Below are 18,190 nucleotides of genomic sequence, written 5' to 3'. Positions count from 1 at the left end.
GACAATATCCATACAATATATCCAGGTTAGTTCACAACTCAGTTGCATAATTAGCAAAAATGATGATATCATCTGCATACAAAATAAAACATATTTTGAAAGTGTCAATATCAATACTATTTACTCCTTTTACTCTAAATCGTTAAGAAACATAGGTAATAGAAAAGTTGATAAGGATTCGCCTTGCCTTACTCCAAGAGTGCATTGATAGGTATCGATACCACTTAATTGATAAAATGTTTAACATTAGATTTAACAAATGAATACATTGACTTAATTATATCAAGATTTTTCACGCGAGCCTAACTGAATCAGTTTAAATCATAACTTTTTCCTTACTACATAATCAAAAGTTTTAGTAAAATCAATAACAGCACGATTTAAGTGTCTACCTTGGTTGATTAAATGAGCAAGTAAAGAATATAACTCAAAAATATTGGCTAAAGTGCTCATATTAGACCTAAAACCCGCCTGTACCACTAAATATATTGAGTTATTTTCCAATATGTCAATCTATTATCTAAAACACGTTTGAATAGTCTACCCTAGGCACTTAACAATGTAACCTTAATAATTATTAACATTATTTATACTACATTTCATATAACTGTATAGCATTACTACCAGACCAAGATGATGGGAAGTATCCAGTATAAAAATTTCTATTAAAAAGACTTCAATAGCAAATATGGATAGTTTTTCTTTCCCGTGTAAGAAAAATTAATTAAAATGCATATCTGATCCACTACTTTTGTTATTTTTTACTTTTTTAATCGCTCGTTCAATATCATTTATTATTATCTTTTCACTGAGTTCATCAAACATTGCGTTAAAATCTCATTTCCATACCTTTCCAAAAATAGATAGTATCTTCACCAGGTTTAAAAATGTACTGTTTGGATTATGTATACTTTTAAAATACTGCTCAAGAACTTTAAGTGAAATGTTACTACTCTTTAACCCAGCTGAGCTTTTAAGCATATTCGTACATTTTAGCATTTTACAGTGTACAATTTCCAAGCATTTTGTTTGAGCTTTATCATAATTATACCTGTTTTTCCAGATACAAAATTCATAAGCTGACCTTGCTCAACTTAAAGCTTTCCTGTTCTCATCCATTTATTCTGTCTAAACACATTTTAAACACTATAAAAAAAAATTTTCCCCAGCACATTCAGTTTTTGGAACAATTTATTATGAGTAGAAAATTACTCCTTCTATTAATATATTGTTTGAAAAAAGGAAATACAACACCATCTAAACTCTCGGTCATTTTTTTTTTACATAAATCAATATCATCTGAATTAATACTATTCTGAACATCATTTACCCAATAATTTAATATACCAATATTACTGTCACTACCAAGGCTTTCTTTACATGCTTTAAAAGCCTTCATTATTCATTCTTCCATATGAATTTATAATTCTGTCTAAATAACTGTTTTCTAGTATTAACATTATAACATTCTTGTTTGTTTTAAGCAAAATAGAAACTGATTTTACAATGATATGACAAAAAATTAGGTTGTTTTGAAGAAAAAAAGAATAAGCAAATTTTATCAGGTTTTGTGTTGAAATAACCTAATCTACTACGTTTTCCTGTTTTCCCAACATAAGTAAATTCTTTTTTCATCTTACAGTCTTCGTTTAAAATTCTCATACCACTTTGCTTACAAATATCAAGCATTTGTATTCCATTATTATTAACACGACCTTTGAAAGAGAGTTTCTCAGAAGGTAACTATCTTCAACAAAATCATCCCTAAAAATAAGAATGTGCTTCACAAGATCAGGCAATTCGAATGTAAAACCATTAATGTCTCCTCAAACAAGTAGATGTTTAAATTTAGATATTTTTTATGTCAATTTCTAGGATATAAGTTAGTAATCTACAGAACAATGTCATATCACTTCCAATTAATGGTTGCCGAGAGCTACCTTCTGGGAGTGCATAACAAAGTATCACATACATGTATAAATCATAAGCAGAAATTTGAATGCACAATATATCGTTATGGGATGTGAAAACAAGTGAAACAAGTGGGTGACTAAATAGTTTCTTGTATGTGCTATTTGTCCACCTGATGCCTTTGTGCTAGTTTTTAACATTTATATGTATAATAGTGAACAACAATATGGATATAATAACGTAGGAGTAAGTTAGTTAGTTAGTTAGTTAGTTAAGTTAGTTAGTTAGTTAGTTAGTTAGTTAGTTAGTTAGTTAGTTAGTTAGTTAGTTAGTTAGTTAGTTAGTTAGTTAGTTAGTTAGTTAGATAGTTAGTAAGTAAGTAAGTTAGTTAGTTAGTTTGTTAGTTCGTTAGTTAATTAGTAAGTAAGTTAGTTAGTTAGTTATAAATGCCATCACTTTTAACAGTGCCTAATTAATCAAACTGAATAATAAAATTTTGTTTGGATCATCTATTTGTATGAAAACAATCATTTACTGTCGAAAAGGGTTTGAAGCCATACCATAAATATTATGAGAAACTGTTGTTTGATTTTGGACGATATTTAGTTGTTTGTTCCCTTTTTACACTAATAACTTTCTAATGGGTGTTCTTGTTTCATTTCACTCAAGATTTTTCGATCGACATAAACACTAGGATATTTCTCCAGAATTTTACATAAAGTCCTAAAGGTACTATCTTCGTCTTGCATAACCCACGTCAGGAACATATCATAGATGCGTGAAGTCACGGTCATGTTATTTTCCAAAATATGATGAAGTTTCACGTTTCTGATTCCTAACGGCGGGCCAAGTATTTGCCAGTTCCTTCCTACTGCTTCTGCAAGTCGAGACGCATCTTCTTCAGTAAGTTTCCAATCTTCGTAGCATGTATCATCTGTATCTAAAAACAATTCATGATTACCAAACAACGTATTTATCTGACAAAAGGACTGACTTGCAACTTTACAATAAATTAAACACTAGAATATGATGTAAAGTGAATTTATGTTAATGATAAAAAAAAAATAAAAGGCTATATATAAGGAATAAGAACGAAAACAGAAACAAAACTATTCCTGCAGAAATTACCCTAACAAACATGACCGGACATAGTACATAAACGGTTCCTACTTAGTTTGAACAATAATCAAGTATCCAGCTTTTGTTTTGGCCTTTGTAATGAATTTATTTTTGTTGAAATTCAGTAAGTTGATGCTGGGAAATAGCTAGGCCAAATTATTTAATGTTCCTTGATAAAGGCAGCATAATGTATGTTAAAGCACATGACTCCATTATTGTATGGCTACGATGAAGAAAACTTGTCAAAAACAACAAAACACAATAAGAACTTATTCATCCGTAAATTATCAAAACCTGTTGCTGAGAAAATAATTTGTACAGACGTAATAAATCACCAGTTTAGTATGTTATTTATGAGACACACATTACATGTATTTTATCACATTGAAGTGATATTCGCTACGTGCATAAAAAGGTCAAAGGCTATCAGATGTCCTTATTTCCTTGGAAATATATTAACTTAAATCTGACAACTCCCTACGCAGTTCCACACAATAGAAAAGCGTATTAATTCATTTAAACCATCTAAATCGTTGAAACTTTGAATTATTTAGATTATCGTTATTAAGTATATATTAAAAAACTAAGACTTTAAAGATGAGCACAAAACCTTAAACGTGACTCGGTGGTGATGTAACCTGTGACATTTCAAAACATTCAAATCTTACTAACTTTTAGAGTTAAAGTGTCTGAGAAATCAAGGTAGCTTGTGCAACTCTATTTAGCAATGAAGATTCCTTTGAAGTTTGTTGAGTCGCAGTCCATGGAATTACTGATTAATAGGTAGCGATACTTTTTTATTGTTGGTAAGTTGCTCCTTATCGAATCTGTCAACTCTTTGATTCCAATTTAACTTTGAAATTTTTGTTGTTGAGAAATTTTGAAAAAAAAAAACAAAAAAAAACAACAAAAACCAAACATTTTGAAAACCAGAAGGGTGGTTATTTTTCCTGACACTTACCTTCCTGTAAAGAATGATAAAATACTTTATCAAAGAAAGACTTATTGGTAAGAAAAATGAGTTTGCGATATATAGACTTGAATTCAAAATATACAGTATGTACCTGTTTCCAATGTTTTGAATGAATATGTATTTGTGGGCAACGACTCGCCATCATCGCTGATCAACCTTACATCAACGGAATATTCGGATGCTGGTTTAAGATCATCTAAGATACAGGAAACAGCTGCAACAACTTCAACAAGTATTTTCTTTTGTGGCTTATTTTTCTCTGCATAAGTCACAACGTATTTTGAATTTGAGCTCATCTTGTCATCCCTGCATTTTTGCCAACGTACATTAGCTGTATTCTCTAATATATCATAAACTTCAAGGAATTCAGGAGGTGCCGGCAGCGCTAATAGAGAGATGTTTATTTTACAAAATTAGATTTATTTGCCAATTTATTCAGTTTTCAATCATTCAAGAAAATAATTTTGTTTCTCTTAACCAATGAATAAAATTTGCTTTGATTTTCTCATATTATCTCAACAGTTTTATTGTTGAGAACCAGATTGTTGAGAACAAGAAATCTGTCCGCAAGACAAGGATGCGTCCACATTTCAAAGTTTCATTAATCTACTGACTCTAGATCCAATGTTTTAGGGCTATATGTGACGACAGTTGAAAACTGAAAATCTTTTACTAAGTTGACGAAAGCTCGACAAATTCTGAATATATCCCAAAGCAAACCACAAGGTGGATATCTACACATGCTGACCAACATTTTTGTATACTTTCAGGACTAGGGGTCAAAAATTTTTGAGATATGCACGAACAAAATGATAATTTAGACTAAGTCAAGGGCAATAACTCTTACAAAACTGAAAAATACACATGGAAAATACCAGGTGCAAAGCTTCACAGTAATGTTGATCATCATTCCAAAGTTAGTTGTACTGACTCAAGAACTCAATGAACAAATATCACAACATTTTTGGAATGGTTGTTACTTAATCAAGGGCAATTACTCTACAAATGACTCTCTGTCAAGAAACTTTTTGAGATATACACAACACGAGTTGAAAATTGCAAATTTTAACTAATACAAGGGCAATAACTTTACAAATACACAATAAATTCACAAGTAAAAACCCAGGTGCACAACTTTACATGCTGATCAACAGTCCTAGAAAGTTTCAGGACTTTAGGTAAAATACTTATTGGGATACGTGCTACACATATTTGAAAATTTAAAGTAAGTGCAATAACTCTGACAAAGCAGAATCAATTCACAAGCAAAACACCAGGTGCAAAGCTTCACAGGTGTATTAATCATCATTCCCGTAAAATTGGTTGATTCAAAGAACAAATAACACAGCATTTTTGAATGGTTTTTACTAACGCAATGGCAAATACTCTACAAATAGTGCATGAAACTAAAATTAAACCCATCAGGTACACAACTACAGACCAACGGTTCTGTAAAGTTTCATAAGGAAACACTTAGGTGCACAGTTACACATGCTGACCAACATTTCTATAAAATTTTATGACACTAGGCAAAGTACTTTTGGAGCTATGCACGTCAAAATAGAAAAGAATGCAAATTTTTACTAAGTCAAGGACCCTAACAGAATAAATCCAAAAGAGAAACATCATGTACACAACTTCACATCTTTAGCAATATTTCTGTAAGGTTTCAAGACCCTAGGTCAAGTACTTTTTGAGGTACGTGCGACACAAGTTGAAAATGGCAAATTTGTACTTACTCAAGGGCAATAACTCTACATATAATCAATAAAGCTACACGCTAACACCAAGGTGCACAACTACACATGCTTATAAACAATCTTGTAAATTTTCATGACTGTAGGTAAAATATCTTTTGAGCTACGCGCGACAATAATTGAAAATTGTCAATTTTTACTAAGACAAGGGCCAAAACACTGACAAAACAGAATCCACAATTGAAACCAAAGGTGCAAAACTTCACGTACTGAGCAAAATTCCTGTAAATGTTTCATGACCCTATGTCAAAAACACTTTTCGAGCTACGTGCGACACAAGTTGAAAATTTGGGCAATAACTCTACAAATACTAAATCAATCCACACGCAATTACCCAGGTGCACAACTAGACGTGCTGACCAATATTCCTATTAAAAGTTTCATGACTCTAGGTCAAGCATTTTATGAGCTACGTGCGATACAAAAGAAAACTAACGGATGGATGGATGGATGGACGGACGGCCAAGGGTAAAGCTAAATGCCCCTCCCCGCCCTATTATGAGGACACACACATTATCAATTTTTAGTGCCGTCTTGAAGAATAATATACGTTTCGAGTTCAAATGCGCAGGAATATAATAACAAAGCATTTGAGCGATAAATCGTGCAATAATATACTACAAAATACGGATAATGAATATTTATTTTCACTGTAACATGCTATATAAAAAAGAGAAATTATAAAAAATATGTTGAACTACATTGAGCGAAAGCGTATTTTTTCTAATGTTATTTGTTTTATTAACATCAAATCTGACGGCATATGGCGTGTGAGTATTACTTTTGTATGCCAGGCATACATGTATATCGTATAATATTACACTAGACTGTCCTGTCTGTTTTATAAGGGAATAATGTGAAGCATATTAGATAACATTGGAAGAGGACTCTTTTATTGCCTCTTTAAGACATAAAGATAAAGGTCTTTATTTAAAGAGTTTTGACTGATGCCTGTCTGGTATTGATTAAACTTTGTCGGTTCAAATATTACTTATTTATTGGCAATCAACTGGTTCATCATATGCTGGTTAATATTAGAACTGCATAAAGATCATAACACGTGTATTTGCAAAGATTGTTTTTTCTGATCATGTAATGTTCATGGTATTGTATAAAACACAGCATGTTTTGGGAAATATGAATTAATAAAATATACAAAAAATGTACTTGCATTTATGTTTTAGAGCTGACTCATCATAAACAATAGGATTTTCACCTTCACTTCTACAGTTTTCATGATCTTGCTTCCTAATTCCTAAATAGACATATTTATCACAATAATATCGTTAAATGCGAAAAAGAAAACAATGCTAAACAAATCATTAGTTAGAAATAAGACATATAACAATTAAACTCACTTAAGCATGTACACAACGCGTGCTCATCATGTTTAAAAATAAGAAGTCCTGGTAAATATATTAAGGTGTCAATGCTTCTTTAAATAGAAGTTAAAGATGAGAAAAAATCTACTAATCTCAATCTTTATCATGAACATTAATCTCTTCCAAGTTCTTGATTAAACGTAGTGTTAGGCATAGAAAATAAGAGCTAATCTACTTGTTTCTAAAAGCAATGGCGAAAAAAACATTTCGAAATTCACCTTTGTCAATCGCAACCACCAATTGCTTAGGTGTTCCATCTTTTCCATAAGTAAGGTTTTCTCTCGATCCATCATCATTCCATCTTACCTATGTTTGAGACACATTACTTTTTTATTTGATGCTTCCTATTTTCAAGTACTTATTTCGAGTGAAAATGTCAAACATATCTAGTTTAACATAAAACTAAATTATAAAACAAATGTTACCGTCCCGTTCCATCAAGTATTTAAAAAATATAATAAATAACCATAATAAAAACTTAAATTATATGCCAAATCGTTGAGTAGTCTTGGTCAGATAGGAAAACAATATGAGGTTATCATATGTTAAAGATATATAAACTCATGTTAAAGTATGTCTAAATGGTCCTTGTAAACGGGAGGTTATGAATGGTCAATGCTTTCCTTTAAAATAAAGTTTAAATGAGTAATAATGTCAATTCATTGGTAACTATTTTCTAACAAACTGACGTCGTCCTTGGCATGCAGTTTTATTCTAAAAAACGCTGTAAAGATGTAATTTTTATGCAGTTCATTTATAAAATGCGCTAAATCGCGGCTCATCTTGCAAACCCCATGCTATATGAAGTTACAAGCATTGGTAAAACTAACGGAAACACCAGTCTGATAAGGAAACAATATTGCTAACTTACATGCAACATAATTTTTATATTAGAAAGGAGATGCTAAATGTATGACGTCTTTGATAACAATGAAGTTTGTTCAAACCTGCATTTTGTTATCATCTACATATTTTATGGCAATTCCAATCACATGGGAGGAGTTTCCTTCATAGCCTTCTCCTAAAATTCATCATAATATCAGACACAGATCACATGCTAAATCAGAAAATAATAGAATAATCAAAACTCAAGTCACACTTAAACAAACATAAAGCTAACCAAATACTCAGAAATAATAGCATAATGCTTTAAAGATCTTAAACATTTAGTACCATAGTACTTGAAAATCGTTTTTTTTTTTTTTTTTTTTTTTTTTTTTTGCTTGCTTTAGATCGAAAATGAATCTCCTTTATGATTTATTGGAATATCTTAACCAACTTATCAAATATTCTTACAAAAATACACTGGTACCTTGCATTATATTTCATCAAATTTTGAAATCATTTATTGAAAATATCTTGAACATGTAATTAGTGTACTGAAAGAAATGACAAGATCATTACATTTTTCGGCGGTTCAAAATTAACAGCTCAAAATAAACCCTAATCTAGTGAATTCAATAGGATTTTATTTACAGTCATACATACTTAAAAAAAGATAACTGATATTAGACAGAGTTTTAATTTGCATCTTCAGATTTTTAAGTGACATATTGCTTAGGATGTCTACCTGGAATCTACTTATATTGCCAAGACATTTTCACTGCCTTATAAAGTTACACTATTGTTCTCGCTTTGTGTATGCCTAATAAAATTTGGTACAGAAATAGTTTCGAGTTAAAAGAAATAAAAATGACATTTATTGGTTAATAACAGTCTTAAACCTTACACGTGACAATATGTCTTCTCTGAAATGGCAGTGTATAAATTTTACATATGTACCTGGGACATACAACAACATTCCGTTTTGCAACCGTTACTTTCTTTAAGAAAAAAGAAGTGTTATTCTTAGTTTGATATAACTATTTATCATACTACACTTAATGACACCATATAGTGCCATTCGTATCGCTATTGCCGCCTTGCAAACATTCTTAACCCATTACGTTAATATATACACGCCTTTTAACGCCTTTTTCACCCACCCCCTTTTGTTGTCTCAAATGGTGAAAAAATGCCTTATTTAGGCCCCCAATACTTGTTTTTGTTTGAGAAATGTTGTTAAAAAAGTGACCTCTTTTTCGGCGCCGTCCCCCAACCAAAAGATACATCAGGGGGTTGCCAGAAGGGGAATGTGCCCCCTTCTGTTTGGGGGGTTTGAAGGGGGCGGTGTCCCCCTCATCGCCAAGAAAATTTTGGACTTGTGAGAGGCTATAAATGACCCCAGATTGATCATAAGGTAACGTGTAACCAACGCTGAAAAGCATTTGACTCTATCTCAATCCATTGAGAAGATGCAGGACTTTGAAATCAATTTTGATGGAAAAAATCAACGCAAAATAGTGATTTTGGCAATTTTTAGATGTCCCCTCGTTACCATGGTAACAGAAAATTTAAGTCTGAGCATTGTTGTTGGAAGGGCAATGGTCCGGTCAACATTTGTGCCAAGTTTGATTAGTGTTGAAGCAGTTTTTATAGTATTATACCAATTTGAACTTGTAACGGGAGACTTTTCAATGAAAACAGCCATTTTTCACAAAATGGTCATGATGTAATGGGTTAATGAAAAAAATAAAAAAATCTACAAAACAACAATTTTTTCTTCAAATTCATATGACATGCCATGTTTAAACATGAAAAAACACGATTTAGGGTAATTTCAAGTATTTTCATCATTTTCTGTTAACCCATTACGTTAATATATACACGCCTTTTTACGCCTTTTTCACCCCCCTTTTTGTTGTCTCAAATGGTGAAAAAAATGCCTTATTTAGGCCCCCAACACTTGTTTTTGTTTGAGAAATGTTGTTAAAAAAGTGACCTCTTTTTCGGCGCGGACCCCCAAACCAAAAGATACATCAGGGGGTTGCCAGAAGGGGGATTAGCTATAAATTACCCCAGATTGATCATAAGGTAACGTGTAACCAACACTGAAACGCATCTGACTCTATCTCAATCCATTGAGAAGTTGCAGGACTTTGAAATCAATTTTGATGGAAAAAATCAACGCAAAATAGTGATTTTTGGCAATTTTGAGATGTCCCCTCTTTGCCATGGTAACAGAAAATTTAAGCCTGAGCATTGTTGTTGGAAGGGCAATGGTCCAGTCAACATTTGTGCCAAGTTTGATTAGTGTTGAAGCACTTTTTATAGTATTATAGCAATTTGAACTTGTAACGGGAGACTTTTTTAAATGAAAACAGCCATTTTTCACAAAATGCTCATGAAGTTAACATAAAAATTGTTTATTTAGAAAAGACACGATATTTTGAGACATCAATAAAAATAATTGTATCATATATTGCTAAAACATTTGCATACATACGTTGCAAAAATGTAAACGAAATATCTCAAAACCTTTACTCTTTGCAAAACGTGTATAGTCGACTTTCAACAATTATATTAACAAAATGTTTTAAAGCAAACAAAGGCCTTCAAATCATTTACAGAAAGTAAATATTTTCCATAAAACTATATATAAATCTTGTCTATTCTATACTATTTTCACATACCAGGTGCGACCTTGCATCCGACCATTAAAATTTCCTCTTCTTCAGGTTGTCTGTCTTCATCAACAATAGTCAAGTCACATTTCCCATCCATATCCCATCTGTAAACATTAATTTCTCCTCCTATGTCCCATTCAACCCAACACCAGTACTTCCTAAGTTCTACGATAAGAAATGCCAACCATTGCTTAAACGTTTTGAAAAATAAGTCAAATTGTATTCGCAAATTAAAAAATAAAAATACAACACCTTTTAAGCAAGAAATTCAACGGTTGAAATGAAAAAGTGCGAACAATTCTTAACATACACAGTTGTATGGTGAGGTGACATTTCCGAAAAATAAGTTAAGGGTTGTACTATGTCAACGCTTATGTTCATTTAGTTCTTTAATGTGAAACACATGGACCCTGAAGTTTTCAAGATAGAAACTGAATAACATGCTTGAATTGAATGGGTAGATTTGTTCCAGCTCAAAGGTCAGAGGTAATTCAATTTAAGTTGAATTTCAATCAAGAGTTTTATATGTAAGTAAAGAGCTGTGGTTGAATTTTATAGTAAAAAAGTTGGATATAAAACGCATTAAATGTTTAATCCGATGCCATATCTGAATCTAACTAGCTTGAAGATATAATTCAAACATTTAAAAAGCTGTGTTTCGAACTAAACGTGAATTTCTACACAGCTTTATCTTCAGTTATTTAACTGGTAAGTGTTGGTAGTTCTGGGCACATTTTATTGTTTTTGGAAGCTGGATACTTATCTATCTAACAAAAAAATATCTAGTAAGTTTGATAAATATTTATAATTCATCTTGTTATCATGAAAACTTAGTACATGTATCTAGTCAGGTAGTGAACACGATAATCATAAGGTCAACTGTTAGCAGAAATATGACCCCATAGAATTATTTATTTTTATTGTGCTTACACTAAATATACATCTCTGAGAAACAAACAAAAATGATCAGGAGACAATCTCTGAATTGATGAAAAATTTAAATTAATATTTTTGAACCGTTTGATTTTCAATTGTTACTTTATTTGCATTATTTGTATATAAATTGAACATATGCTTATTAATATAATTGTATATGATGAATAGTTTAACGCAAATTGTCAATAGTTGAAATGACACTATTTGTATACTGCAAACAGATTCTAAAATTGGTAAAACCCATCACAGTTAAAAGATCCATTTTTTTCATGATTTTATTTCATAAATATGATGCTAAAACTAAGATTTGGCAATATTGTAAGTTCCATTAAGCATTATTTATAAAGATATTATGTAAATAAAGGGAGGTAATTATAATTTATTTTCTATAAATTCTAAGTCAAATTTTCCAATTAGAAATTAATGCATATAATTTATAGATTAAATATAATGTGCACAAATATTTACAGTACACATTTAACATATTTTTCGATGTGTGAAAAGTGTTTTATTTGCATAATTTTATACATATATAATGTTTTGCAAGTGTGGTATACACACAGTTACAATATCAATCATAAAACATACAGGATTTTTAACGTATAAAATATGAATATTGTATGTCAATTTATTTTCAAGTATTACAAATTATATTTGAGGTTTATTGTGGTATTGCAGTTTCACATACCGTCGTATAAATGTCCAACAACAGTTCCAGGACCTCCATTGTCTTGATCTGCCCACATCCAATCTCGGCCACGTCTAACTCTACAACCGATTGGTGCGTGTTCTTGCATCTTTTGGAGTTCGTCGTAAGAGCTTGAATTAATCATCTTCTTCAATACTGTGATTGCAAGTTCCTATGAAAAACGTTGGTATATAACATAATTGTGTTCTAACATTGTGATATCCTTGTATGATTAAAATACCCCCGTCCTTAAAAATCAAGTAAAAATAAAAATATTTCCTAGTAAAAACATGGATCTGGTTAAAGATTTCCTGCAGTTATCTATCATTCAAAAGTCCAAAGAAAGAATTGTCATAATAACGATGAGTAGTGGATAAACGTTTCAGTGTTATGTGACATTAACTTAAATATGAATAAACAAATTGTTTGCTACGATATTTTAGAATTTTAATACCTACCAGCTTCTCTATAATTTTGAGTGCATCCGACTTCCGGTCATCCTTAAAATCCTTACAAAAAGAAATGAGTTATCATATCTAAGTATATTACAATTGGAAATATTTTGATATGAATAATACAACCGCAATTTTTTCATTATTTTTCATTATTTATTACGATAAATTTAACTGTGATGAGATTGACATTATATAGAACTGTAAACTGTAAAATATTTATTCGGAATATTTTGTACATGAATAACTAATATAATAAAATGTTTTAGTGAATTTAGCAAATATTTTTTGGCTAAAAAGCCATGCGAAAATATACTATGACCAAAAAAATGAAAAACTTTAAATGTAGTGGAGTTAAAGATATTTCAAACTTGTGAATCGAGTGAATAACTTCGATTCCATATGTCCAAGATACTTATATCTAAAGAAAATACGTGTGATAAAGGAACAAAACTCAAGCTAAACTTAGTTATATCCTTTGTCTAATGGATCTTTGGTTATAAATTAGTGTTGACTAACACAACTTCATTTCATTGTAAAAATTTAATAAGTAATTTCAGTCATCTATATATCAAGATAATACTAAAAAAATTCAATTTTTGGCATTATTGCTTTGTCTTTCTCCAACTATCATAAATTATTCCGGGGACCCGTGATAACATGTTTATAACAATTAATATTCAATTTCTTGTCTCTGACAAACTAAAAAAGTGTAACATTTCTGTTTTCTAGCGTTGTTTTGTCAATATATGAATCAAATAAGAACAAAAAAAATGAAAAAGGAAAAAAGAAACAAGAGCTGTCACGCAAGTAAGGAATGCCCCGAAAAGGTTTTAGGTATGCAGGTATGCAGGTAAAGCATGCAGGTATTATGAAAAGAAAAGAGAATGAAATAAACTAATTTCTTACTATTGTTCTTGTGAGATTAAGTTTTATTTATAGCAAACTTAACAATTTTGGACATTATTCTTGGATGCAACACAATGTCATGATGTCGTAGACATTAATGGCAAGTTATTTAAATCCTCCTATGCATGACAATGTTACAGTTTGGAAAATAATGTGTACCTTTAAACTCTTCTTATAGACATAAGTACCTTCAAACTATTACAGTGACCTTGACGTTGAAGGTAGAAAAATGGGCCTTACATACAACATATTATCTAAATGTGGTAAGACATTTTAGCCAAGTTATTTTAAAACTCTTCATTACAAAGTTATAATCCGGACAAGAAATGTGTGAACTTATAATCTCTAATTGTGATAGTGTGAACCTTTAAAATATAAGTGTGACCTTGACCTTTAAAAGGGACGTGGTTCTTAGACACTACACAACGTTGTTATGTGATAGACATTTGGCAAAGTTATTTCAAAACATACACGAATATGTGTACCTATATTATAAACTCGAATTGCGATAAAATGAACTTCAAAATGGAAGTGCCACCTTGACCTTTGAGGTAGAGACATGATTCTTAAATGACACACATCCTCTTGATGTGATTGACATTTATGCCGAGTCTTTCAAAAATCCTTCAAAGCATGACAAACTTACAGCTCGGACACAACTGTGTGTACCTTTTTCCTCTAATTGTGAGAATGTAAAAGCTCAAAATGTTAGTGTGGCCTTGAACTTTGAGGTAGGAATGTAATTCTTGGACGCCACACATCGTCTTGATGTGGTTTACATTTATGCTCAATTATTTTAAGTAACAGTCAGGACACGAATGAAGTAAAGACGCACAAACAGACAGACAGACGGACTAACATACATACAGACAGACGGACGGTGCGATTTAAATTTTCAGCTCTTCGGCGGCATAAAATGTATGCATAATTTTATAATTTTACTAGCATTTAAATGTTTTTGAGGTCAAAAGTTAAATCGGAATAATTCATTGTGTCGGTTTGTTTTAAGTGTTGATATTTATTAGTAGACTCAAAAACTTAAACCAGAAATGTCTTTGACATAAATAAGACATATGCCTCAAACAACTAGGTATGGTACTGATTACTTCTGTAAAGTTTCGTCGGAATCCCGCAAGCAGATTTTCCTGTGACAGCCAGACAAGATTTTCTATTCATATCTCTGGCCGCCATTATGTGCAGGTAATGGTGAATGCGTCCGCAATATGCATAACTAGGTATGGTAATGATCACGGCAGTGAACTCCGGACAAGAAAATATCATTTAGAGCGCTAGCGGCTATTCTGTGCAGCGAATTTGAACGTGCCGGTTATATACACAACATGTGAATGGTACTGACAACATCTGTAAAGTTTCATTAAATGTTTGACCTGTGAAAGCTGAACAATATTTATCAACCTATAGCTCTGGATGCCACTTTGTGCAGCACAGTGAAACGTTTCGGCTATATACACAACTAAGGATGATATTGATCACTCCTGTGAAGTTTCATTGAAATCAGCAAACATTGTGACATGTGAAATTCGGAGATTATGCTTTTAAGCTCTGGCGGCCATTTAGTGCAGTTAAGCGGAACGTGTCGGCCATGTGCTCAACTATAGGGAAAAATCTGTGAAATTGCATTGACACTTAAGCAGCAGTTTAACTGTGAAAGCTGTACAAAATTATCCTTTCAGCTCTGACAGCCATTTAGTGCAGTGAAGCAGAACATGCCGGTGATATGCACAACACAGGATGGTACTGATCACTCATGTGAAGATTTGTTACCATCCCACCAGCAGTTCGACCAGTGAAAGCCAGACACGCTTAATGTGGACGAACGGATGGTCAGACGGATAGACAGGCAGACCGCGAAGGCAAAAACAATATGCCTCCTTTTTGGGAGACATTAAAAATAACATAATTGTACACAACTTATATAATGAGCAAAATTCAATAGTTTTATCTTATCAATTAAGGTTGTTTTATATTTCTTTTTGGAGTGGGGGATATCAAACTGAAGTAGTTAGTTAAACATTTATGTCATGAGTACAGTTGTGTCCAGATAAGATAATATTAGCAAAGATCATAAATTGACCTTAACGGTAAAGTTCTTTCTAAATAGTTAAACTTGTAAGTTTTGTCCTTAATGTGTTTTTGTTAAATATGTATCAAATCCTTAAATAGATAACAAATTTTCAATAATTTTTTATTATGTTTGTTAATAAGAAAATCACAAATAAAACGAGATTTTACAGGGATTTATCAATAGAACACTTAGTTATTGATAAACGATCATGCTTTGAAAATCCTCGACCCTAAAGTGCGAACAGCTTTCTGTTAAGACTTCATGCTTTGCGAGTAAAATCTTTCAGTAAATAACATACGGGTTAAGAGTCAACCATTAAAAACCTATACAAACTGATCGAAAGGTCTGGAATAAAAATGTAGCCTTAAACAATTCTTTAAAAATAGAACAGAAACAATCACCAATGACAATTCTGGAAGTAGGCCTGCACAATGTGACAAAAGTGGCAGCATCATAGTGTGTTCCTGAAAAAAGTTATTATACTCTCATAAGTGAGATTGATAGGCACCATATTTTGTTAATTAAATTCAAAAGATTGAATGCAAATACCATATGATTGGTATTATTTCTTATCAGCTAAAATTTGCATTCAAATAAATTATATTTTCTTTGTGTTTTTTTTAATGTTTTTGAAGTCGCAAGACAGCAGAATCAACCGGAACACTTTTGTGCCTAGTCTAACATATCCGGCTGCTACGTCTTACCGCAATCGGGTTCAAGCTGAATTCGAAAATTCCAGATATTTTGCTGACAAAGATAAAACTGAAAATGTTTCAGCTCGGATCTTTTCTCTGCTTGGCGTCTTTGACATGTGTGAGACCTAACCTGATTTTTGAAGCCAAAAATGGTTGAATGTGAGAGGAGGTAATAATGTGTGTGCTCGTTTAGGTGTGTATGTCGAGAATATTCTGCTATTTTGCAAATGCTTAATTAATTTTAATTATCGCAAAAACATTGCAAATGTGTTGAAATGACAATTTACACGATGATTTATGACTTAACATTTGTAAAGTACCATAGTATTTCCAACGGAAAAACTTATACCAGGGGCACACAGTCAGACCCAAACTTTGCCCCTATACACTCGGCAATCTGTTTTATAGTCGGGGGAAACGCCCTTGTAGAAATTAGATAGCCTCGTATTTCGATGATCTGTCTATTACTTGTCGGTTGTATAAATCGTTGTTGATATAACGTTGTAAATATGAAGACTCAAAATAACAGAGTGTTCCAAACGAACACACATTTAATAACTGTCACATGGACCCATCGTAAACGACACAAAGATTTTAAAATATTCCATCCGATTTTCTTCTTAAGGTAAACCTTAGCATCCTTTAAGAATTAAGACAATTTGGTAAAAACAAAGACAAACAAAAATAATCAAACCTTTTGAACGTCTTTATCTTCAGCTGGATCATTTACGCTTGTATTGCATGCACTAATTATATCTTCCAATTCTGAGGTCTAAAAAACGAATCTTACTTTTTTTAGTATGCAAAATTAAAATACATAAAATATCCATGGTAAATCTACGTCAATGCATGTAAATAAACTCACATTTTTATGTGTATTAACTACGTTAACTGTAAATCTTTGAATGCTGGATCTTTGTATTTTGGTTTAATCTACAATTATTTGCTTGTTTTTGTTATTATTTTCATACAACCAATAAAACTCTGTCAGCTGTGTTAGTTTCTGCTGACAAATAGTCCTATCATGTTTTAGCTCACCAGAACCGAAGGTTCAGGGTGATCAATTAGAATCAAAGGGGATTGGTACGGCGTCCGTCGACATGCGTCAACAATCATTTTCTTCTCTGATACTGCTGGACAGATTTAACACAAATTTTGTATGTGGCATTCTTGTGACAAACACGCTTAAATTTGCTCATATCATCTCAATTAGCCTCTTTTAGGGGTCAACAGAAATAAAAATAGAAAAACATAAAAATGTCTTCTTCTCCTCAATTAAATGATGGATTATCACCAAACTTTGTCTGTAGTATTCTTAGGTAGCCTTTTATCAAATTTGCTCATATTTATTTGATTGGCCCCGTTTAGGGGCCGCTAAAGCTAAAAATAGAATACGCTTTAATTATCTTCTACTGAACTTATTGATGGATGATCAAACTTTGCCTGTAGCATTCTTTGGGATTTTTTTTACTCAAGTTTGCTCATATTGATTGGCCTCTCTTAGGGGCCGCTAAAGCTAAAAGTAGAAAAACCTTAAAACATTTTTTTTGTATTGAACTAATAGGTGGATGATTACCAAATTTTGTCTGTGTCAATCTTAGGTAGTCATTTATCAAATTTGTTCAAATAAATTTGATTGGCCCCTTTTAGGAGCATTTAGATAAAAAAAATAGGAAAACTTTTGAACAACTTCTCCTACTACACTAATTGATGGATGATCACCAAACTTTGTATGTAGCATTGATATGTAGTCTTTTATGAAATATGCTGATATTC

General features: G+C 31.9%; 1 protein-coding gene across 1 annotated transcript; it reads right to left on the bottom strand.

Moving 5' to 3' along the window:
* Positions 1-1,085: 1,085 nt before the first annotated feature.
* LOC132741412 (uncharacterized) lies at positions 1,086-16,150 on the bottom strand. Its single transcript, XM_060729563.1, has 9 exons — positions 16,121-16,150; positions 12,731-12,772; positions 12,273-12,444; positions 10,655-10,813; positions 8,090-8,163; positions 7,361-7,448; positions 6,932-7,015; positions 4,095-4,388; positions 1,086-2,851 (listed from the first exon to the last, which is right to left on the bottom strand). Exons 3-9 carry the CDS (start codon positions 12,415-12,417, stop codon positions 2,538-2,540), a joined length of 1,158 nt encoding a protein of 385 aa, XP_060585546.1. The 5' UTR covers positions 12,418-12,444; positions 12,731-12,772; positions 16,121-16,150; the 3' UTR covers positions 1,086-2,537.
* Positions 16,151-18,190: the final 2,040 nt, after the last annotated feature.

The sequence above is a fragment of the Ruditapes philippinarum genome, unplaced genomic scaffold (assembly GCF_026571515.1).
Source record: "Ruditapes philippinarum isolate M1 unplaced genomic scaffold, ASM2657151v2 ctg8431_1_1_1_1, whole genome shotgun sequence".
In the NCBI taxonomy this organism is placed as follows: domain Eukaryota; kingdom Metazoa; phylum Mollusca; class Bivalvia; order Venerida; family Veneridae; genus Ruditapes; species Ruditapes philippinarum.
Note: the sequence above shows the minus strand (reverse complement) of the source record. Positions and strands in the feature narration are given on the sequence as shown.

Coding starts and splice junctions, on each gene's coding strand:
- LOC132741412 (XM_060729563.1), bottom strand. CDS start 12,417: ATGATTAATTCAAGCTCTTACGACGAACTCCAAAAGATGCAAGAACAC. Junction 7,016..7,360: donor GGTGGTTGCGATTGACAAAG/GTGAATTTCGAA, acceptor ATGTCTATTTAG/GAATTAGGAAGCAAGATCAT. Junction 4,389..6,931: donor GTCAGCTCTAAAACATAAAT/GCAAGTACATTT, acceptor TCTCTCTATTAG/CGCTGCCGGCACCTCCTGAA.